This window comes from Coregonus lavaretus, assembly GCF_964263955.1.
Source record: "Coregonus lavaretus genome assembly, chromosome: 19".
NCBI classification, from domain to species: domain Eukaryota; kingdom Metazoa; phylum Chordata; class Actinopteri; order Salmoniformes; family Salmonidae; genus Coregonus; species Coregonus lavaretus.
The window spans coordinates 37,061,629-37,086,137 of record NC_140006.1 but is presented as its reverse complement, the minus strand read 5'-3'; the positions used below and the strand labels follow the sequence as shown (position 1 = coordinate 37,086,137).

General features: G+C 46.3%; 1 protein-coding gene across 1 annotated transcript; it reads right to left on the bottom strand.

The window, feature by feature from the left end:
* Positions 1–1,779: 1,779 nt before the first annotated feature.
* On the bottom strand, positions 1,780–7,795 carry LOC311146285 (potassium voltage-gated channel subfamily V member 2; the record flags this gene model as incomplete). The annotated part of the gene is made up of 2 exons (XM_084182778.1): positions 1,780–2,109; positions 6,476–7,795. The coding sequence occupies 2 exons, from the start codon at positions 7,793–7,795 to the stop codon at positions 1,780–1,782; spliced, it is 1,650 nt and encodes a 549-aa protein (XP_084038904.1).
* Positions 7,796–24,509: the final 16,714 nt, after the last annotated feature.

Below are 24,509 nucleotides of genomic sequence, written 5' to 3'. Positions count from 1 at the left end.
TTCGGTTACTGGACCAACGCTCTTAACCGCTAGGCTACCTGACAACCAGGCATTGCACTAGACTCAGGAAAGCTAATAAAATCAGGATGCAGGTTAAAACAAAGTCAAGGATAATGACTTCACCATGCGCATTCATACCACAGATTCATACCACAGACAATACGCAGTACTTGGCATTGGGCTATTGGGCTTCAGTTACATCTTGTTTTGTTTGCGTTTAAAGAAAATGTGCAGACAATAAAATTCAAAGTGCATCATAGCGATAATAGCATTACCAAGGAGTCGCATGGTGGAGTCACAGCAGTCACACATTCTCTTTTCACAGCATGAAAGTATGTGTGGATAGCCTTGGGTCCATTTCCTCTTTGTCTGTCCCCTCTCACTCCTTACTGTTACTATCGTAATATAGTCCCATGGCCCCAGGTTAACACTAGAAGTCACTGCCAGGCGACTGTCAAAAGCCTGTCTTCTCCTTGTTTAAATTGATGTTGAACATATAGAAACCACTGCTGCTATCCTTTCGGTCGCCTTATCCCTAAATCCTATTAGACAGATAGTCAGCTTCTCTGTGCTGTATCAAACTACTGCAATGTATGGTTGCTTGTGATCTTGATTTCTGTTTCAATATTCTGTCTGTAGTTATTTGAGAGCAAGCCACACATTTCAACCTTGAATATATATATTTTATTACTATCAAATATTTTTTAGCAATGGATAGCAGAACAGTTTTTTGTTGTTGTTATTTACATCAAACACTTATTATTTCCCACAAAGCTTTGCAGTTGATTTTAGTTCAATGTATTTGGCTTCATCCTTCAATATTATCACTGACTTACTGGTTGTGGTAACATGCCATGGTTAATAGTTCTAGCCAGCAGTCTGTGAGGACGTGAGACATTCAACAAAACAGGAAATAAAACAGTTCAGATGAAATCATTTTTATTCTTTGACACCCATCGCATTGTCTATTTCAAAGGAGTCCTGTATACAGTACTATATAGTACTGTCTAATTGTATACATTTTAAGTATATAGTATAACTTTAACTGACTATTGCCCATAACATAGACATTTGGGTAGAATCTGAGTACCATGTCAGAGTTGGGTTCAGTTCTACTAATTCATTAAAGATACCGTTAAAACTGTAGTTTTCTAATATAATTTTTTCAATTAATTAGTTGAATGTTTATTTTCTGACTGAAACTGAGAAGTAATTGCCAACTGGAAGTATCATCCAACTGCAATAATGTCTTTTATCATGTTATAATAAACTAATTAGGCCTAATTTCATGTGTTGATTTCGATACTTACAGCCTGCACATTTTATAGATATGAGGCCCCCTCCCCAAAAATGATATTAGCACTTCATCCAATGGAGCAGTCATAGGCCTACTAGCTACCATCCCTCAGCTTCTGAAGTGGTTTGTGCAATCTAGACAAATAAATGTTGGTTGTTACTCTGTTATAGGCATGAATGCCTGGTAAAAAGTTAGTTCCACTCAGCTTGACTGCATCAGGGGCTATTCTTAGAAACCGATCCTGATGGGGGGTGATTCCTGTCTATTTGACGGAGGAGTCATCCTTAGCGTGCCACGTCTAAAGCTGTAGCTTACGGTTTATCTCCCCTTGGCTCAGCCTCAACCCCCCCCCCCCCCCCCCTCCCTTTGCCCAATGTTTACTGTCCTACATCCCGGCTTAGAATACAGTCAGAGGCAGACGGGGTGTTAGAGTCTCCAGCATGAGGCGAGAAAGGCATTTAAGGGGCATTGGCATTAGGGTCTCACTCAGCGCCCACATGGCTCTGACTCCTGCTCGGATGGTATACAGTGTCTTGATCATCATCAGAGTTGTCCGACGGCTGTGGTTCGAAGCAGCCATCGAACTTGCGGCGCAGACGTTTCTTGAGCTGGAAGGTTCGTACACCCGGGCCTATAGTCTGGGTGTACTCCTGGGCCTTGAGCTTGGCGTAGTAGTCAGAGAACTTGTTGAAGAGGATTGAGATGGGCATGCCGTTGAGGATAATGCCAAAGGAGATGCAGCCAAATGCCACGCAGCGACCCAGATAGGAGATGGGCACCACGTCACCATAGCCCACAGTGGAGATGCTCACCTGTAGGACAAAGAAGGAAATGGTCTTGTTGTGTTCATCTCAAAGAACATTTCAGTCAAAGCCACATGCTATACAGAACACCAGGGGTACTCAACTACTATTTGAGAAGGTCCGGTCACACAGATTTCCTAGATGGCAAAGGTCCGGGTGGATATTGTCATTTATCGTCATAGTAACAAACCCCCACATCGCGACCTATGTGACCCCAAGCTGTTTAAACTGTTCACACCCCTCTTGCTGGCAGAGAGAAAAAATGTGCAGTTTTTAAACGAATTTCCTACAATTCAACACATTTTGTAATGTCTTATGTGTGTTCATGTGATGCCTGAGTGACTCAACTAAATCAATGTGGCTCCCTGGGGGTCGAGGCCCCTGGTCACGTAATCTGGCCATGATAACTACGATTTCGATAGCTGGATAGCCTAACTTACCCATTTAGCTAACATGGCCAGTAGTTAAATCAACTGGACATTTCTGACAGGTTATAAATAGCGCTCTAAGGTCTGTCAGTGAATAAAAAACATAACATAACAAGAGGAAAAATGCCCATGCACTGCCAAATTAATTGCACCTTGTGCAGCTATTCTACTATTTCAACTCTCAACAGCAGTGAGTTGAAAGCCTGACTGAGTTCCTAAAAAAAGTGAAAATATACAGTATGTTCTGTCTTTTCGCTCTGTCTGTAGCCCAGCCATACTCACCTGGCCTTCTTGACCCCGTTTTGGGTCTGGATCCTGACCGGGTCTGCCAGGTGAGTATGGCTGGGCTACAGACAGAACATACTGTATATTTTCACCTGAATCAGAATCCAACCAAGTGAAGGAGACTAGTTAAAGGAAACAAGCCCACACCAAACTCCTCAAAACTTGCTATATTTTCTGCGCTGTATAGGTAAAAAGCCCTTTTTAGCCATTATTACAAAACACAGACCTTGAGAATAAGCCTGAGACTAATCTAAGTAATTATGGTAGTTGGTCATGATGTTAGTTACAGCACTATGTCAGGTCCGGAAATACTTCTGGGAATAACAAGGACCAATTCAACCTTCAGGGATCCAGGAACCAATCCAACTTTTCTAATCAGTCTGTAAACCGTGGTTTGAAACGAAAGGCATTACAAGGCATTAGACCAGATTAGACACATAAAAGTTAACAGCTGCCGGGGGATAAAGCCTATAATTTCCTCCACCAAAGAGGAAGAAACACAGACTATGATGCATGAATACAATGTCATTCCCCATGTTTGGAGTAGCAAATAAATCCAATGAAATGTGGCAGATTACAATATCCAACTCAGAAATTAAAACCAAAAGTCAGGAATGTGTTTTTGTCATCCCTCGCCGTTGGTCATGAAAAGCCTTGTTGATCTTGTTTCCTCATGATGAAAGTGAACCACAAACAGGAAATGGATCCTTCATGAATACCGCCACTGGCTTCATCAATTGAGAGAGAGTTCAAATAAGAGGTAAAAGGCTGAAAAGGCCATTCGTAATTACAGTGCCTTCAGAAGATATTCATACCCCTTGACTTATTCCACATTTTGTTTTGTTACAGCCTGAATTCAAAATGGATTAAATAGATTTTTTCTCATCCATCTACACACAATACCCCCTAATGACAAAGTGAAAACATGTTTAGACATTTTTGTAAATGTATTGAAAATTAAATACAGAAATATCTCATTTACGTAAGTATTCACACCCCTGAGTCAATACTTTGCAGAATCAAATCAAATTGTATTTGTCACATGCGCCGAATACAACGGGTGTAGACCGTACCATGAAATGCTTATTTACAAGCCCTTAACCAACAATGCAGTTCAAGAAATAGTTAAGAAAATATTTACTAAATAAACTAAAGTAAAAAATTAAGTAACACAATAAAATAACAATAACGAGGCTATATACAGGGGGTACCGGTACCGAGTCAATGTGCGGGTGTACAGGTTAGTCGAAGTAATTGGTACATGTAGGTAGGGGTAAAATATGAAAAATGCACTCACTAAAACTGTAAGTCGCTCTGGATAAGAGCGTCTGCTCTGGATAAGAGCGTCTGCTAAATGACTAAAATGGAAAAAATTGGTAAAGTGACTATGCATAGATAATAAACAACTAGTAGCAGTCAATGCAAATAGTCCGGGTGGCCATTTGATGAATTGTTCAGCAGTCTTATGGCTTTGGGGTAGAAGCTGTTAAGGAGCCTTTTGGACCTAGACTTGGCGCTCCGGTACCGCTTGCTGTGCGGTAGCGGAGAGAACAGTCTATGACTTGGGTGACTGGAGTCTTAATACCATTTTTTGGGCCTTCCTCTGACACTGTCTAGTATATAGGTCCTGGATGGCAGGAAGCTTGGCCCCAGTGATGTACTGGGCCATACGCACTACCCTCTGTGGTGCCTTACAGTCGGATGCCGAGCAGTTGCCATACCAGGAGGTGATGTAACCGGTCAGGATGCTCTCGATGGTGCAGCTGTAGAACTTTTTGAGGATCTGGGGACCAATGCCAAATCTTTTCAGTCTCCTGAGGGGGAAAATGGGTTGTCATGCCCTCTTCACAACTGTCTTGGTGTGTTTGGACCATGATAGTTTGTTAGTGATGTGGACACCAAGGAACTTGAAACTCTCGACCCGCTCCACTACAGCCCCGTCGATGTGAATGGGGGCATGTTCGGCCCTCCTTTTCCTGTAGTCCACGATCAGCTCCTTTGTCTTGCTCACGTTGAGGGAGAGGTTGTTGTCCTGGCACCACACGGCCAGGTCTCTGACCTCCTCCCTATAGGCTGTCTCATTGTTGTTGGTGATCAGGCCTACCACTGTTGTGTCATCATGGTGTTGGAGTCGTGCTCGGCCATGCAGTTGTGGGTGAACAGGGTGTACAGGAGGGGACTAAGCACGCACCCCTGAGTGGCCCCCGTGTTGAGGATCAGCGTGGCAGATGTGTTGTTGCCTACCCTTACCACCTGGGGGCGGCCCGTCAGGAAGTCCAGGATCCAGTTGCAGAGGGAGGTGTTTAGTCCCAGGGTCCTTAGCTTAGTGATGAGCTTTGCAGGCACTATGGTGTTGAACACTGAGCTGTAGTCAATGAACAGCATTCTCACATAGGTGTTCCTTTTGACCAGGTGGGAAAGGGCAGTGTGGAGTGCGATGGAGATTGAGTGATCTGTGGATCTGTTGGGGCGGTATGCGAATTGGAGTGGGTCTAGGGTTTCCGGGATGATGGTGTTGATGTGAGCCATGACCAGCCTTTCAAAGCACTTCAAGGCTACCGACGTGAGTGCTACAGGGTGGTAAAGTCACCATTTGCCTCATGGTGAAATCCCTGAGCGGTTTCCTTCCTCTGCTGCAACTGCATTAGGAAGGATGCCTGTATCTTTGTAGTGACTGGGTGTATTGATACACCATCAAAAGTGTAATTCATAACTTCACCATGCTCAAAGGGATGTTCAAAGTCAGTTTCTTTATTTTTACCCATCTACCAATAGGTGCCCTTTTTTGCGAGGCATTGGAAAACCTCCCTGGTCTTTGTGGTTGAATCTGTGTTTTGAAATTCACTGCTCGACTGAGGGACCTTACAGTTAATTGTATGTGTGGGTACAGAGATGAGGTGGTCATTCAAAGATCATGTTAAACACTATTATTGCACACAGAGTCCATGCAACTTATAATGTGACTTGTAAAGCAAATTTTTACTACTGCACTTATTTAGGCTTGCCATAACAAAGGGTTTGAATACTTATTGAATACGTTTTAGGTTTTGTTTTGTAAACATTTTGAAAACATAATTCCACTTTGACATTATGGGGTATTGTGTGTAGGCCAGTGACAAAAAGATCTCAATTTAATCCATTTTTAAAAATCAGGCTGTAACACAACAAAATGTGGAAAAAGTACATGGGTGGGAATACATTCTGAAGGCACTGTACAATATCCAACTCAGAAATTAAAACCAAAAGTCAGGAATGTGTTTTTGTCATCCCTCGCCGTTGGTCATGAAAAGCCTTGTCAAGCTTGTTTCCTCATGATGAAAGTGAACCACAAACAGGAAATAGATATATCCTTTATGTATACTGCCACTGGCTACATCAATTGAGAGAGAGTTCAAATAAGAGGTAAAAGGCTGAAAAAAGGCTAAAATAGAAGTGTCGATGAATGAAAATGCCATAGAAAAATAACTGAAATTCAACTCTGGACCTTGAAGACATTTCCACTACTTTTTTTTATTGTTCCCCTCTAATCAAGCACTGATTTCAACCTGGGACACCCGGTGGGTGTAATTAATTATCAGGTAGAACAGAAAACCACCAGTCTCCGGACCACGTAGGGTAAGAGTTGAATACCCCTGATATGAAGGATGGAGTTGTTTACTCACCGCAGCCCACCACCAGGCGTCAGGGATGCTGCTGAAGGGGGTGCCTGGCTGGTCCAGCTCCACAGAGTGCATGAGGGCCGAGAAGGTGAAGATGCCCATGATAATAAACAGGAACAGGCAGCACACCTGCTCTCTGCACTGCCGGATGGTGAAGCCAAACGCCCGCATGCCTGTGGAATGCTTGGCCAGCTTGAGGATGCGGAAGATACGCATGAGCTTGACCACCTTGAGCACCTTGCTGACTTTACTGACCCTGGCCATAGTCTTCAGGTCCTCCTGGGCACCGGCATCATCAACATCTGTGAAAATCTCAAAGATGATCTGGATGAAGTAGGGCATGACGGCCAACAGGTCCACAAAGTTGAGGCCGCTTTTCACAAAGTGTTTGATGTCGCAGGTGGTGAGAAGCCGCAGGAAGTACTCAAAGGTGAAGAAGACGATGGAGACGATCTCCACACACTCCATGTAGGTCTTGCCGTAGATAGTGTACTTCCTCAGCTCCTTCACCGTGTTGAGGGTCATGGCCACGATGGAGATGAGGACAAAGAGGCTGGAGAACACGGCGAAGCCCTTGGCCGCTAACGAGGAGTAGGGGTTCTCCATCAGGTCCCAGAGGGCCTTGCGGAACCCTCCCAGGAACATGGTCTTGAACACGGCCTCCTCATCCCTGTGGGCCGGCTTGATCTCGTCGATCAGCTCCTGGTTGACCTTCAGGCCATCTTTGATCTCATCCACCTTCTCCTCAAACAGCATGCGGCAACACCTCGGAGTGTCCCTCATGCGGAGACCCCAGAAGTTCATCTCCTCCTCGAAATTGAGCGGACACAGACTCTCCATCACCCACATGACGTTGCTGCAGTAAAAGTGGAAGATGTAGTGGAAGAAAGTGGGGTCCCGGTCAAAGAAGAACTCATTTTTGCGGACTGAGTAGTCGTCGCAGAGTGTCATCCTCTTCACAGGATCGGTACAGAGGGCCAGAGAGCCAATCCTGGTTTTGGGGTGGCGGAGAACCAGATGGATTGGTATGTGAAAGACTCTCCCACCGACATTGATGGTGACTATGTTTGATTGTCTGGCGACACGTTTTTCTTTCTTCTCTGGCCCGTTCTCCTTCATGACCACTGCCTGAGGAGCAGAGGTGTCCAGGTTGTCCATGGACGTCCATGCTTTCACAGAGCTCTCCTGTGCAAAGGGGAAGGTAGCGTCTGGTTCTTCTATGCTCTTGGAGAAGCTGGTGTTCAGCTTCACGCTGGCAAACAAACTCGAGCGCCGCTTTTTCAGCTTTTTTAGGTGATGAGGGTTTTTTGAAGGTTGTTCCATTGTACGATCCTCAGAGGGCAGGAAATTTTGAGGAAAATATCAATCCTGCTCACCTAGTGAAAGTTAAGTCAGTTAAGACCTCACCAACAAATCCAATATTTCACACGTTTTACAATCCTCGAAACTAAGAACAACAACAGCAAGACTTTCTTCTTCCTTTTCCTTTCCTTACAAATTCAGCAGGGAGAGAAAAAGCTATACCGTGTTTGATTGGACGTTCAAGAAGATCAAGAGCATGAGTTGGGGATTCATCCTCCTCACTGATTCTCTAATCCCATCGCTGTTCTTTCTGTCCTAACGGAAGTTAAAAATACTGTCCGGGAGGATTAGTGTTGTGATTTAAGGATTTGGTGATGGGAGGAGGGAAAGGCAGAGCAGAGACAGCAGTCGCCCATTTGTGACAAGGCTATTAAAGGCTTACAGGTACACGCAGTTCAAACTGAAAAGAAAGGAATCACAGTATACGACAACCTTTTGTATACCTTCACATCTATGCCTTCATTCCAACCTTCACTTTTTCATGTGAATCACACGAGAAACCAAATTTGGTTGCAGTTTAATTGTGCAGATCACTTATTTCCCCCTTATTCGCCCCTTATTTCTACTGGCCTAGACAGTATTTATACCTTAAAGCAGCAAGCTGCAGTTGCTACATCTATTTTTGGACTTAAAGCCCCCATGCAGTCTTTGTAATTGTATTTTTAAATCATCACTGTATGTCTAATAAATCACTGTGTGTGTTTATTTAATGAAAATAACTCAAAATACTGTATATGTATTTTTAATTTTTTATTTCCCTGAGCCTTGTTTGGTCCTTGAAATGCTCAGTCTGATGGTGTTTGAAATGTACATACACAGCCCTGATTGGCTGATAGGATGGTCTAGAGCCCACCCCCTTACCCAAATGAACAGTCATTGGTCTATTATAATCAGATCACATTGTGACATCATGATGTGGGCCAAAAGTTCCATCCCGCCTGAACAAGCTTTTTTTCAAACAGCTCTTACACAAAAATGGCATTATCATAATTTTCCCAATTTCAGTGTTATTTCGACCTCATAGTGTGGAAATATAAAAATCACGCTTAACTGCACTGCCCCTTCAATAAATTAATGAAGAATATAACTTATAAATACCTCATGAACTTAGTTGTACCCCAATACCTGAACTGTTGTACCCCATCAAAACCCCAAATATAAGCTTGTTTTACTCCAATGTTTGTAAATAATGTAAATGTAAGCGAACACAGTATAGCCTCAAAACATGGTTAAAACTCCAATGTTGATATCATGTATGGTCAGTCCTTAAATGTATAGCTATGTCTATGAATTTGAGAGTGGTTACAATTCTCCAGACCCATCCCTAAGCTTTTGACCAAAACAGAGAAAGGGAAGACCGCTTTGTTAATGTTTCAACTGCATATTGCCCCTATAAACACATAGTGGGGAATATTATTTATCAGAGAACTTTGGTCATGACTGAATTGCAAGAAGCACACAGTTTAAAAATAGAGTTATAGTCATGTAGGCCTACATTATACATTCATTATTGTCAGGCACAGTCTGCAAGCTCCACTCTGACATCTAGCTGTCAGTCATCTGTGTTGATTACAACATGAAGGAACACATTTTAAATGTACTCTAGGTCAGAATATTAAAATGACTTTTATAATTCAAAATGGCCAAGCATTCAAAACTTTGTTGGCTACTTTAAGAAAATGACAAGAAAGTTGGTAAACTGAATATTTTATCCACACCAGCAGAGAGAGACAGACAGTCAGGGAGAGGCAGACCCAGAAAGACCAACAGTTTAGGACAGGATAATCAACTAGATTCAGATGTGGGCCAATTTTTTCTTAAGCGGATGGTCAGGGGGTCAGAATATAATTACAAATAATTTGTAGACGGCAAATTGACCACAAGAAGCCCAAACAGATATAATATTTGACTAAAACATAATCATTTCAAACCTTGCTTACATTTGTATACGATCACATATATCTCTCTATTATGCGTGAAAATACTTTGTAACAGATTTCCAAAATTAAAATCACTTGGAGCTGATTTGCTGGTGTTTTTACAGTCTTTTATGGCCAACAATTTAAATAATAATAATAATAACAAAACAACCAAAACAATAAATATATATAAACACTTTACATGTTGTCACGCGTGCTGTAGGTGGGTGTAGTGGTGGAATCAAACGCAGGACACCGAAGTATAGTCCAACAGACTTTAGTAACTCTCCAACAAGGAAATTACGAGAACACTTGCCCGTAGGCGAAATAACGCACGAAGGCGAACAAAACAAATGCGCACTACACAGGTGCGTAAACACTCCACGCAGTGGAGGGAAGCTCAACCGAGCGAAATAGCGAACATCAGCCCTACACACGACAGACAAAAATCAATAACACACAACACCTGACAAACACAACGAAAACTAAATAGGACACTAATGACACTAAATGAAAACAGGTGTGACAACAATCAGACAAAAGCAAACGAACATGAAACATACAACGGTGGCAGCTAGTATTCCGGAGACAACGAACGCCGAAGCCTGCCCGAACAAGGGAGAGAGGCAGCCTCGGCCGAAACCGTGACAGTACCCCCCCTTGACGCGCGGCTCCAGACGTGCGCCGACTCCGGCCTCGGGGACGACCCGGAGGACGCGGAGCAGGGTGCGTCGGGTGCCCACGATGGAATTCCGTCAGGAGAGACGGGTCCAAAATGTCTCTCCTCGGCACCCAGCACCGCTCCTCCGGACCGTACCCCTCCCACTCCACTAGATACTGGAGACCCCCCATCCGACGTCTCGAATCCAAGATGGACCTCACGGAGTACGCCGGTGCCCCCTCGATGTCCAATGGGGGCGGAGGAGTCTCCCTGATCTCACTTTCTTGGAGTGGGCCAGCTACCACCGGCCTGAGAAGGGACACATGGAACGAGGGGTTAATACTTTTATATTCAACAGGTAGCTGTAATTTATAACACACCTCGTTCAACCTTCCCAGGACTTTAAATGGCCCTACAAACCGCCGACCCAGTTTCCGACAGGGCAGGCGGAGGGGCAGGTTCCTGGTAGAGAGCCAGACTCGATCACCAGGTGCGTACACCGGTCCCTCACTGCGGTGGAGATCGGCGCTCGCCTTATGACGTCGGAGGGCCCGCTGCAGGTGGACGTGTGCAGCGTTCCATGTCTCCTCCGAGCGCCTCGCCCACTCATCCACCGCAGGAGCCTCGATCTGGCTCTGCTGCCAGGGTGCCAGAACCGGCTGGTAACCTAACACACATTGGAAAGGGGTTAGGTTAGTGGAGGAATGGCGTAGGGAATTCTGGGCCATTTCGGCCCAGGGAACGTACCTTGCCCACTCCTCCGGCCGGTCCTGGCAGTATGTTCTAAGAAACCTGCCCACATCCTGGTTTACACGTTCCACCTGCCCATTACTCTCCGGGTGGTAACCCGAGGTGAGGCTCACCGAGACCCCCAACCGCTCCATAAAGGCCCTCCAGACTCTGGAGGTAAATTGGGGACCTCGATCAGACACAATATCCTCGGGTACCCCGTAGTGCCGGAACACATGGGTGAATAGGGCTTCGGCAGTTTGCAGGGCGGTAGGAAGGCCCGGCATGGGGAGCAAACGACAGGCCTTAGAAAACCGGTCCACAACGACCAGTATAGCGGTATTCCCCTGTGAAGGAGGAAGGTCAGTAAGGAAATCCACCGAGAGGTGGGACCATGGTCGTTGTGGCACGGGCAGGGGTAGTAACTTACCCCTAGGCAGATGTCTAGGCGCCTTACACTGGGCGCACACCGAGCAGGAGGAAACATAAACCCTCACATCCCTTGCCAACGTGGGCCACCAGTACTTGGCACTAAGACAGTGCACTGTCCGGCCGATACCCGGATGTCCAGAGGAGGGTGACGTGTGAGCCCAATAGATCAATCGATCCCGAACCTCGAGCGGAACGTACTTCCGACCCTCCGGGCACTGTGGTGGACTAGGGTCGGTGCGTAACGCCCGCTCGAGCTCAGCATCGACCTCCCACACTACCGGTGCCACCAGACACGACTCCGGCAGTATGGGAGTGGGCTCCACGGACCTCTCCTCCGTGTCATACCGCCGAGACAGCGCATCTGCCTTACCGTTCTGGGACCCAGGGATGTACGTGATCTTAAACGTAAACCGGGTCAAAAACATATTCCATCTAGCCTGCCGAGGGTTTAGCCTCCTCGCTGCCCGGATGTACTCCAGGTTACGGTGGTCCGTCAAAATGAGGAAAGGGTGTTGAGCCCCCTCAAGCCAGTGCCTCCACACCTTTAGGGCCTGTACCACGGCTAACAGCTCCCTGTCCCCTACGTCATAGTTTCGCTCCGCCGGACTGAGCTTCTTGGAATAAAAAGCACAGGGGCGGAGTTTAGGTGGCGCGCCTGATCTTTGTGAAAGCACGGCTCCTATACCGGCCTCAGACGCGTCCACCTCTACCTGAAATGGTAAAGAGGGATCCGGATGCGCCAGCACTGGAGCCGAGGTAAACAGGTCCTTCAGCCTCCCGAATGCCCTGTCCGCCTCGGCAGACCACTGCAGACGCACCGGGCCCCCCTTCAAGAGAGACGTGATGGGAGCTGCCACCTGTCCAAAACCCCGGATAAACCTCCGGTAGTAATTCGCAAACCCCAAAAACTGCTGCACCTCCTTCACAGTGGTTGGTGTTTGCCAATTACGCACGGCTGACACCCGGTCTACCTCCATCTTCACCCCTGACGCAGACAACTGATACCCCAAAAAGGAGACCGACTCCTGGAAAAACAGACACTTCTCTGCCTTAACATACAGGTCGTGCTCCACCAGCCTCCGCAACACTCTGCGCACCAGGGCCACATGCTCGACACGGGTAGGCGAGTACACGAGAATGTCATCTATGTACACCACGACCCCCTGCCCCTGCATGTCCCTGAAGATCTCATCCACGAATGATTGGAAAACTGACGGAGCGTTCATCAACCCGTATGGCATGACAAGATACTCGTAATGGCCCGAGGTGGTACTAAAGGCTGTCTTCCATTCATCGCCCTCCCTGATGCGCACCAAGTTGTACGCGCTCCTGAGATCTAATTTAGTGAAGAAACGCGCCCCATGCAAGGACTCAGTCATGGTCGCAATCAGCGGGAGTGGATAACTGTACTTCACCGTGATCTGATTGAGACCACGGTAATCGATGCATGGGCGCAAACCACCATCCTTCTTCTTCACAAAAAAGAAACTCGAGGATGCAGGGGAAGTGGAAGGCCGTATGTATCCTTGTCTCAGAGATTCGTCTATGTAAGTCTCCATAGCTTTCTTCTCCTCCTGAGACAGAGGATACACATGGCTCCGTGGGAGCGCAGCTCCTGCCTGGAGGTCTATCGCACAATCTCCCTGCCTATGGGGCGGCAACTGCGCTGCCCTCGACTTACTAAACGCAATAGCCAAATCCCCATACTCAGGGGGAACGTGCAATGCGGGCACCTGGTTTGGACTCTCCACCGAGGTAGCCCCTACGGAAACGCCTAAACATCTACCCACACACTGGGCAGACCACTCCATCAGAGCCCTCTCCTGCCACGAAATAGATGGGTTATGGGTACTCAACCAGGGCATGCCCAGCACCACCGGATACGCAGGAGAGTCAATCAGAAATAGCTGAATCATCTCCTGATGACCCCCCTGCGCACACATCCTAAGTGGCGCAGTGACCTCCCTGATCAAGCACGCACCCAACGGACGGCTATCTAGGGCATGAACGGGGAAAGGGACATCAACAGGAAGAAGGGGAATCCCTAAAGCTAAACAAAATTTCTTATCAATAAAATTCCCAGCCGCGCCTGAATCTACCAGCGCCTTATGCTGGGAATGAGGTGCTACCTGTGGAAAACTCACAGGCAACAGAAATGTGCAATAGAGAGCTCTGGGTGAGTGGGGCGCCTACTCACCTGGAAGGAATCCCCAGTGCGGGACCTGTCGTCCTCTCCCCTAGGAGGCCATCCCCAGCACCTAGCCGCGGTGTGTCCTCCCCGACCACAGTTGGTGCAGGGGATGGACCCCCTAGTAAGCCGACCCCTCCTCTCTCTAGCGCCAGCACCCCCGAGCTCCATGGGACACGGCTCGGAGGCGCTGGAGGGTGAAATGGACGGACCCCCCTCGGAACGTCCGCGGGTAGCTAGTAGGTTATCCAGCCTGATGGACATGTCGACCAACTGGTCGAACGAGAGGCTGGTGTCCCTACAAGCCAGCTCCCTACGGACGTCCTCTCGTAGACTACACCTGTAGTGATCGACGAGAGCCCGATCATTCCACCCTGCATCTGCCGCTAGAGTACGGAATTCGAGGGCGAACTCTTGCGCGCTCCTCCTCCCCTGCCGGAGGAAGACCAGACGCTCCCCCGCCGCTTTCCCCTCCGGGGGATGGTCAAACACCGCCCTGAAGCGGCGGGAGAACTCGTCGTACGTGATGGTGTCCGCGTCGATCTTCCTCCACTCCGCGTTGGCCCATTCCAATGCCTTCCCGGAAAGGCAGGAGATCAGGGCGGACACGCTCTCATGTCCCGAGGGCGCCGGGTGCACGGTGGCCAGGTACAGCTCCACCTGGAGAAGGAATCCCTGACACCCGGCCGCGGTTCCATCGTAGGACCTCGGGAGCGAGAGTCGGACTCCTCGGTGTTCCGGTGCTGGAATGGGCGGACTGCCCGATGGTGCTGGCAGGGAGGGTGGCGGTGGAGGCGTTCCCCAGCCTCGAATGGTGGTGATCACCTCCTGCAGTGCGGTCCCCATCTGCAGGATCTGGTCCCGAACCTGGTCCTCCAGCGTCGTCAGGGCTGCTGCGGCTCCTGCTGATTCCATTTTAAGGTGTGTTATTCTGTCACGCGTGCTGTAGGTGGGTGTAGTGGTGGAATCAAACGCAGGACACCGAAGTATAGTCCAACAGACTTTAGTAACTCTCCAACAAGGAAATTACGAGAACACTTGCCCGTAGGCGAAATAACGCACGAAGGCGAACAAAACAAATGCGCACTACACAGGTGCGTAAACACTCCACGCAGTGGAGGGAAGCTCAACCGAGCGAAATAGCGAACATCAGCCCTACACACGACAGACAAAAATCAATAACACACAACACCTGACAAACACAACGAGAACTAAATAGGACACTAATGACACTAAATGAAAACAGGTGTGACAACAATCAGACAAAAGCAAACGAACATGAAACATACAACGGTGGCAGCTAGTATTCCGGAGACAACGAACGCCGAAGCCTGCCCGAACAAGGGAGAGAGGCAGCCTCGGCCGAAACCGTGACACATGTTGTGTTCATATTTTTGTTCAGTATATACAGTGCTGCTTGAAAGTATGTGAACCCCGATTACAGATTTAGCTTTGCATTCATCTGGATGGGTAACACCAAACTGACCAGGTTTCCTATCTCTATTTATCAGAGTCCCGTCCAAACTCTTTCCTAACGATCTCTCCTTTGATTGGTTCATTCTACTTACCTACTTGATTTAACCAACGCAACATGGGGTTCACTTATTTTTGCACCTGCAAACAACAAACACAGAGTTACATATGGAATAAAAAAACGTACAGTCAATAACACAATATAAAATCTATATACAGTGTGTGCACATGTAGTAAGTTATGGAGGTAAGGCAATAAACAGCCATAGTGCAAAATAATTACAATTTAGTATTAACACTGGAGTGATAAATGTGCAGAAGATGATGTGCAAATAGAGATACTGGGGTGCAAATAAGCAAAATAAATAACAATGTAAATAACAATATGGGGATGAGGTAGTTGGGTGGGCTAATTAAAGATGGGCTGTGTACAGGTGCAGTGATCGGTAAGCTGCTCTGACAACAGATGCTTAAAGTTAGTGAGGGAGATAAGTGTATCCAGCTTCAGAGATTTTTGCAGTTCGTTCCAGTCATTTGCAGCAGAGAACTGGAAGGAATGGCGGCCAAAGGAGGTGTTGGCTTTGGGGATGACCAGTGAGATATACCTGCTGGAACGCATACTACGGCTGGGTGTTGCTATGGTGACCAATGATCTAAGATAAGGCAGGGATTTGCCTAGAAGTGATTTATAGATGACCTGGAGCCAGTGGGTTTGGCGACAAATATGTAGTGAGGGCCAGCCAATGAGAGCGTACAGGTCACAATGGTGGGTAGTATATGGGGCTTTGGTGACAAAACAGATGGCACTGTGATAGACTACATGCAATTTGCTGAGTAGAGTGTTGGAAGATATTTAGTAAATGACATCGCCGAAGTCAAGGATTGGTAGGATAGTCAGTTTTACGAGGGCATGTTTAGCAGCATGAGTGAAGGAGGCTTTGTTGCGAAATAGGAAGCCGATTCTAGATTTAACTTTGGATTGGAGAGGCTTAATGTGAGTCTGGAAGGAGAGTTTACGATCTAACCAGACACCTAGGTATTTGTAGTTGTCCACATATTCTAAGTCAGACCCGCCGAGAGTAGTGATTCTAGTCGGGCGGGCGGGTGCAAGCAGCGTTCGATTGAAGAGCATGCATTTAGTTTTACTAGCGATTAATAGCAGTTGGAGGCCACGGAAGGAGTGTTGTATGGCATTGAAGCTCGTTTGGAGGTTTGTTAACACAGTGTTCAATGAAGGGCCAGATGTATACAAAATGGTGTCGTCTGCGTAGAGGTGGATCTGAGAGTCAACAGCAGCAAGAGCGACATCATTGATATACACAGAGAATAGAGTCGGCCCTAGAATTGAACCCTGTGGCACCCCCATAGAGACTGCCAGAGGTCCAGACAACAGGCCATCCGATTTGACACATTGAACTCTATCTGAGAAGTAGTTGGTGAACCAGGCGAGGCAGTCATTTGAGAAACCAAGGTTATTTAGTCTGCCAATAAGAATGCGGTGATTGACAGAGTCAAAAGCCTTGGCCAGGTCGATGAAGACGGCTGCAGAGTACTGTCTTTTATCGATTGCGGTTATTATATCGTTTAGGACCTTGAGCGTGGCTGAGGTGCACCCATGACCAGCTCGGAAACCAGATTGCATAGCGGAGAAGGTACGGAGGGATTCTAAATGGTCGGTGATCTGTTTTTTAACTTGGCTTTCAAATACTTTTGAAAGGCAGGGCAGGATGGATATGGGTCTGTAACAGTTTGGATCTAGAGTGTCACCCCCTTTGAAGAGGGGGATGACCGCGGCAGCTTTCCAATCTCTGGGGATCTCAGACGATACGAAAGAGAGGTTGAACAGGCTAGTAATAGGGGTTGCGACAATTTCGGCGTCTAATTTCAGAAAGAAAGGGTCCAGATTGTCTAGCCCAGCTGATTTGTAGGGGTCCAGATTTAGCAGCTACAGTGGGGAAAAAAAATATTTAGTCAGCCACCAATTGTGCAAGTTCTCCCACTTAAAAAAATGAGAAAGGCCTGTAATTTTCATCATAGGTACACGTCAACTATGACAGACAAAATGAGGAAAAAAATATCCAGAAAATCACATTGTAGGATTCTTTATGAATTTATTTGCAAATTATGGTGGAAAATAAGTATTTGGTCAATAACAAAAGTTTCTCAATACTTTGTTATATACCCTTTGTTGGCAATGACACAGGTCAAACGTTTTCTGTAAGTCTTCACAAGGTTTTCACACACTGTTGCTGGTATTTTGGCCCATTCCTCCATGCAGATCTCCTCTAGAGCAGTGATGTTTTGGGGCTGTCGCTGGGCAACACGGACTTTCAACTCCCTCCAAAGATTTTCTATGGGGTTGAGATCTGGAGACTGGCTAGGCCACTCCAGGACCTTGAAATGCTTCTTATGAAGCCACTCCTTCGTTGCCCGGGCGGTGTGTTTGGGATCATTGTCATGCTGAAAGACCCAGCCACGTTTCATCTTCAATGCCCTTGCTGATAGAAGGAGGTTTTCACTCAAAATCTCACGATACATGGCCCCATTCATTCTTTCCTTTACACGGATCAGTCGTCCTGGTCCCTTTGCAGAAAAACAGCCCCAAAGCATGATGTTTCCACCCCCATGCTTCACAGTAGGTATGGTGTTCTTTGGATGCAACTCAGCATTCTTTGTCCTCCAAACACGACGAGTTGAGTTTTTACCAAAAAGTTATATTTTGGTTTCATCTGACCATATGACATTCTCCCAATCCTCTTCTGGATCATCCAAATGCACTCTAGCAAACTTCAGACGGGCCTGGACATGTACTGGCTTAAGCAGGGGGACACGTCTTGCACTGCAGGATTTGAGTCCCTGGCGGCGTAGTGTGTTACTGATGGTAGGCTTTGTTACTTTGGTCCCAGCTCTCTGCAGGTCATTCACTAGGTCCCCCCGTGTGTTTCTGGGATTTTTGGTCACCGTTCTTGTGATCATTTTGACCCCACGGGGTGAGATCTTGCGTGGAGCCCCAGATCGAGGGAGATTATCAGTGGTTTTGTATGTCTTCCATTTCCTAATAATTGCTCCCACAGTTGATTTCTTCAAACCAAGCTGCTTACCTATTGCAGATTCAGTCTTCCCAGCCTGGTGCAGGTCTACAATTTTGTTTCTGGTGTCCTTTGACAGCTCTTTGGTCTTGGCCATAGTGGAGTTTGGAGTGTGACTGTTTGAGGTTGTGGACAGGTGTCTTTTATACTGATAACAAGTTCAAACAAGTGCCATTAATACAGGTAACGAGTGGAGGACAGAGGAGCCTCTTAAAGAAGAAGTTACAGGTCTGTGAGAGACAGAAATCTTGCTTGTTTGTAGGTGACCAAATACTTATTTTCCACCATAATTTGCAAATAAATTCATTAAAAATCCTACAATGTAATTTTCAGGATATTTTTTCTCAATTTGTCTGTCATAGTTGACGTGTACCTATGATGAAAATAACAGGCCTCTCTCATCTTTTTAAGTGGGAGAACTTGCACAATTGGTGGCTGACTAAATACTTTTTTCCCCACTGTATTTCAGGACATCAGCTATCTGAATTTGGGTGAAGAAGAAGCAGGGGGGGGGGGGGGGGGGGGCATGAGCAAATTGCAGCGGAGGGTGCAGAGCTGGTGGCCGGGGTAGGGGTAGCCAGGTGGAACGCATGGCCAGCCGTAGCAAAATGCTTATTGAAATTCTCGATTATCGTAGATTTATCGGTGGTGACAGTGTTTCCTAGCCTCAGTGCAGTGGGTAGCTGGGAGGAGGTGCTCTTATTCTCCATGGACTTTACAGTGTCCCAATACTTTTTGGAGTTAGTGGTACAGGATGCACATTTCTGTTTGAAAAAGCTAGCCTTTGCTTTCCTAACTGCTTGTGTATATTGGATCCTGACTTCCCTGAAAAGTTGCATATCGCGGGGGCTCTTCGATGCTAATGCAGTACGCCACAGGATGTTTTTGTGCTGGTCAAGGGCAGTCAAGTCTGGGGTGAACCAGGGGCTATATTTGTTCTTAGTTCTGAATTTTTTGAATGGGGCATGCTTACTTTTGAAGAACATCCAGGTATCCTCTACTGACGGAATGAGATCAATATCCATCCAGGATACCCGGGCCAGGTCAATTAGAAAGGCCTGCTCGCTGAAGTGTTTTAGGGAGCGTTTGACAGAGATGAGGGGTGATCGTTTGACCGCGGACCCATTACGGACGCAGGCAATGAGGCAGTGATCGCTGAGATGCTGGTTGAAGACAGCGGAGGTGTATTTAGAGGGTAAATGAGTCAGGATGATATCTATGAGGGTGCCCATGTTAACGGATTTAGGATTGTACCTGGTAGGTTCCTTGATAATTTGTGTGAGATTGAGGGCATCTAGTTTAGATTGTAGGACGGCCGGGGTGTTAAGCATATCCCAGTTTAGGTCACCAAGCAATACGAACTCTGAGGATAGATGGGGGGCAATCAATTCACATATGGTGTTCAGGGCACAGCTGGGGGCTGAGGGGTGTCTGTAGCAAGCTGCAACAGTGAGAGACTTATTTCTGGAAAGGTGGATTTTTAGAAGTAGAAGCTCAAACTGTTTGGGCACAGACCTGGATAGTATGATAGAGCTCTGCAGGCTATCTCTACAGTAGATTGCAACTCCGCCCCCTTTGGCAGTTCTATCTAGACGGAAAATGTTGTAGTTGGGAATGGACATTTCAGAATCTTTGGTGGCCTTCCTAAACCAGGATTCAGACACTGCTAGAACATCAGGGCTGGCTGAGTGTGCTAACACAGTCAATAACTCAAACTTAGGGAGGAGGCTTCTGATGTTAATATGCAAGAAACCAAGGCTTTTGCGATTACAGAAGTCAACAAATTATAGCGCCTGGGGAGCAGGAGTGATACTGGGGGCTACAGGGCCTGGGTTAACATCTACATCACCAGAGGAACAGAGGAGGAATAGAATAAGGATACGGCTAAAGGCTTTAAGAACTGGTCTTCTAGTGCGTACAGAGAAGAGGGGCAGGTTTCCGGGCGTTGTAGAATTGATTCAGGGCATTATGTACAGACAAGAATATGGAAGGATATGAGTACAGTGGAGGTACACCTAAACATTGGGTAAATATGAAAGAGATAGCATCACTGGAGGTACCGATTGAGCCGGTCTCCGTGTGTATGGGGGGGTGGGACAAAGGAGCTCTCTGAGGGTGGTTGAGCTGAACTTGGGGCCCTACAGTGAAATTGTATAGTAAGAACTAACCCAAACCGCAAATGGCTAAGCATATTGACATGGGAGAGAGGCATAACGCAATCACAGGTGTTATTCGAGAGGGCTAAGACAACAACTGGTAATGGCGACGAAAGTTTGGGCTGAGGCTAAACAGATAAACAGGATGGGGTAACGTGTAAAGGAACAGTCCAGCAGGCATTAGCTGTGTAGCTGAGTGATCATAAGGTCCAGTGAACAGCACTAAGTAAGTCCGGGAGAAGATCGTAGGCTGAAAAGCACAGGCGAGCAGGAGGCACGGTTGTTGATTACGCGTGCTAGCGGGCCGGGGCTAGCAGATGGATCTTCGTGGTCGTCGCAACGGGAAGCCTGTTGAAACCACATCAGACGATTACGTTGGCAGACCTGTCGTGATGGATCAGTGGGGCTCCGTGTCAACACTAGGAGGTCCCGTCCGGTTGACAGAGAGGTAGATAGCCGGGAGATGGGCCTGGCTCGAGGCTAGCTCAAGGCTAACTGGGACTAGCTTCGGACAGTGGTGATTAGCCAACAACAACAACAGCCACTCGGATGCAGCTAGCTAGTTGTGATGATCCGGTGTTAAGGTCCAGTGATTCCGGCAGAAAATCCGATATGCTCTGGCTCGATAGCGCGATGTGCAGACTGTGCAGACTGGCCGATAATTGTCCAGGCTAGAGCTGGCTGGTAGGTAGTGCAGGCCACGGACAATGGTGAAGAACGCTAACGGTGGCTAATAGCAAGTAGCTAGTTGGCTGGCTAGCTGGCTAGTTTCAGCCAGAGGTTCTGGATAAAAGTAAATAATAAAATCCGTTCCACATTGGGTGAGGCGGGTTGCAGGAAAGTATATTTAGTTAACGGGTGGAAAGTGAGATTGAGAAATATATACGAAAATATATACGAAAAAGACAAACAGGACACCAGAACACTAGGACACTAGAAACAGGCTATTTACATGAGAACACTATAGAAAACACAAACGCACTGCTACGCCATCTTGGATTGTGGTCATCATTAAGGGAACCATGAATTCTGAGGTATACACAGGAGATTCTTGAACAGAACATCAAGTCATCAGTCAAGGAGCTAAAGCTGGGCCGAAAATGGGTCTTACAACAAGACAAAGACCCAAAGCATTCAAGCAAATCTACCAAAGAATGGCTCAGGAGAATTTTTTTTTTTTTTTTTTTCACCTTTATTTAACCAGGTAAGCCAGTTGAGAACAGGTTCTCATTTACAACTGCGACCTGGCCAAGATAAAGCAAAGTAGTGCAATAAAAAACAACACAGAGTTACATATGGGGTAAAAAACATAAAGTCAGAAATACAACAGAAAATATATATACAGTGTGTGCAAATGTAGCAAGTTATGGAGGTAAGGCAATAAATAGGCTATAGTGCAGAATAATTACAATAGTATTAACACTGGAATGCTAGATGTGCAAGAGATTATGTGCAAATAGAGATACTGGGGTGCAAAAGAGCAAAATAAATAACAATATAGGGATGAGGTAGTTGGGTGGGCTAATTTCAGATGGGCTGTGTACAGGTGCAGTGATCGGTAAGGTGCTCTGACAACTGATGCTTAAAGTTATTGAGGGAGATAAGAGTCTCCAGCTTCAGAGATTTTTGCAATTCGTTCCAGTCATTGGCAGCAGAGAACTGGAAGGAATGGCGGCCAAAGGAGGTGTTGGCTTTGGGAATGACCAGTGAGATATACCTGCTGGAGCGCAGACTACGGGTGGGTGCTGCTATGGTGACCAATGAGCTAAGATAAGGCGGGGATTTGCCTAGCAGTGATTTATAGATGGCCTGGAGCCAGTGGGTTTGACGACGAACATGTAGTGAGAAAGAAGATTTGTGTTTTGGATTGGCCAAGTCAAAGTCCTGACCTAAATCCAATTGAGATGCTGTGGCAGGACCTGAAGCGGGCAGTTCAAACCTCACTCAATTGGCTGAGTTCTGTAGGGAGGAGTGGGCAAAAAATCCCTCAAAACAGATGTCAGAGACTGATTACTGGCTAAAGGAGACGTTTAATCCAAGTTATCGCTGCTAATGGAGGTGCCACAAGCTATTGACTGAATGGGTTCACATATTTTTGCACACATCAAATCTGAGTTTCTGTTAAATAAACCACTTTTGTTAAATAAACAATGAAAATATATCATTTTTTTGTTTCTGTCATTTACTTGGAATGTCTTTATTACGAATTGGGGTTTAGATGAGGATTGTATTTTAATTTTAATATTTTATAGCAAAATAATGACCTGCCCTGTAGGGTTCACATACTTTCAAGCAGCACTGTATATATATATATATATATATACACTGAACAAAAATATAAACAACATTATTTGGATGGCGCCGGAGAAGATGGCTGCCGTTTTACAGCCCTCTAACCAATTGTACTATTATGTGTGTTTTTCCACGTTATTTGTAATTTATTTTGTACATAATGTTTCTGCTATCGTCTCTTATAACCAAAAAGAGCTTCTGGATATCAGGACAGCGATAACTTACCTCGTATTGGACTAAGATTTTTTCTTCAACGAGGCGGCCGTGAAGGATATCCTACAGACACCCGAAAAGGCCCAAATCCCCGTCATTCGCATGAGGAAGAGACGGAGATATCGTGGACGTAGGTTGGGGTGCCTTGTAAGGATCCGACGGCGAGCGAGTAAACTGCCTCTCCCATCAATCCTATTAGCCAATCTTCAATAATTTGAGAATAAATTGGATGACCTAAGATTACGGTTATCCTACCAACGGGACATTAAAAACTGTAATATCTTATGTTTCACTGAGTCGTGGCTGAAAGACGACATGGACAGCATACAGCTAGCGGGCTATACGCTACATCGGCAGGAAAGAACAGCTGACTCCAGTAAGACAAGGGGTGGCGGTCTGTGTATATTTGTAAACAACAGCTGGTGCACAAAATAAAATACCAAGGAAGTCTCTAGGTTTTGCTCGCCTGAGGTAGAGTATCTTATGATAAGCTGTAGACCACAATATTTACCAAGAGAGTTTTCATCTATATTTTTCATAGCTGTCTATTTACCACCACAAACCAATGCTGGCATTAAGATTGCACTGAATGAGCTGTATAAGGCCATAAGTCAACAGGAAAACGCTCATCCAGAGGCAGCGCTCCTAGTGGCCGGGGACTTTAATGCAGGGAAACTTAAATCCGTTCTACCTCATTTCTACCAGCATGTTAAATGTGCAGCCAGAGGAAAAAAAAACTCTAGACCACCTTTACTCCACACACAGAGACGTATACAAAGCTCTCCCTCGCCCTCCATTTGGCAAATCTGACCATAACTCTATCCTCCTGATTCCTGCTTATAAGCAAAAACTAAAGCAGGAAGCACCAGTGACTCGGTTAATAAAAAAGTGGTCAGATGACGCAGATGCTAAGCTACGGGACTGTTTTGCTAGCACAGACTGGAATATGTTCCGGGATTCTTTAGATAGCATTGAGGAGTACACCACATCAGTCACTGGCTTCATCAATAAGTGCATCGATGATGTCGTCCCCACAGTGACCGTACGTACATACCCCAACCAGAAGCCATGGATTACAGGAAACATCCGCACTGAGCTAAAGGTTAGAGCTGCCGCTTTCAAGGAGCGGGACTCTAACCCGGACGCTTATAAGAAATTTTGCTATGCCCTCCGACGAACCATCAAACAGGCAAAGAGTCAATACAGGACTAAGATTGATTCCATACACACACAAAGCTTACTTCTCTTAAATGTTGTGCACAAATTTGTTTACATTCCTGTTAGTGAGCATTTCTCCTTTGCCAATATAATCCATCCACCTGACAGGTGTGGCACATCAAGAAGCTGATTAAACAGCATGATCATTACACAAGTGCACCTTGTGCTGGGGACAATAAAAGGCCACTCTAAAATGTGCAGTTTTGTCACACAACACAATGCCACAGATGTCTCAAGTTTTGAGGGAGCGTGCAACTGGCATGCTGACTGCAAGAATGTCCACCAGAGCTGTTGCCAGAGAATGTA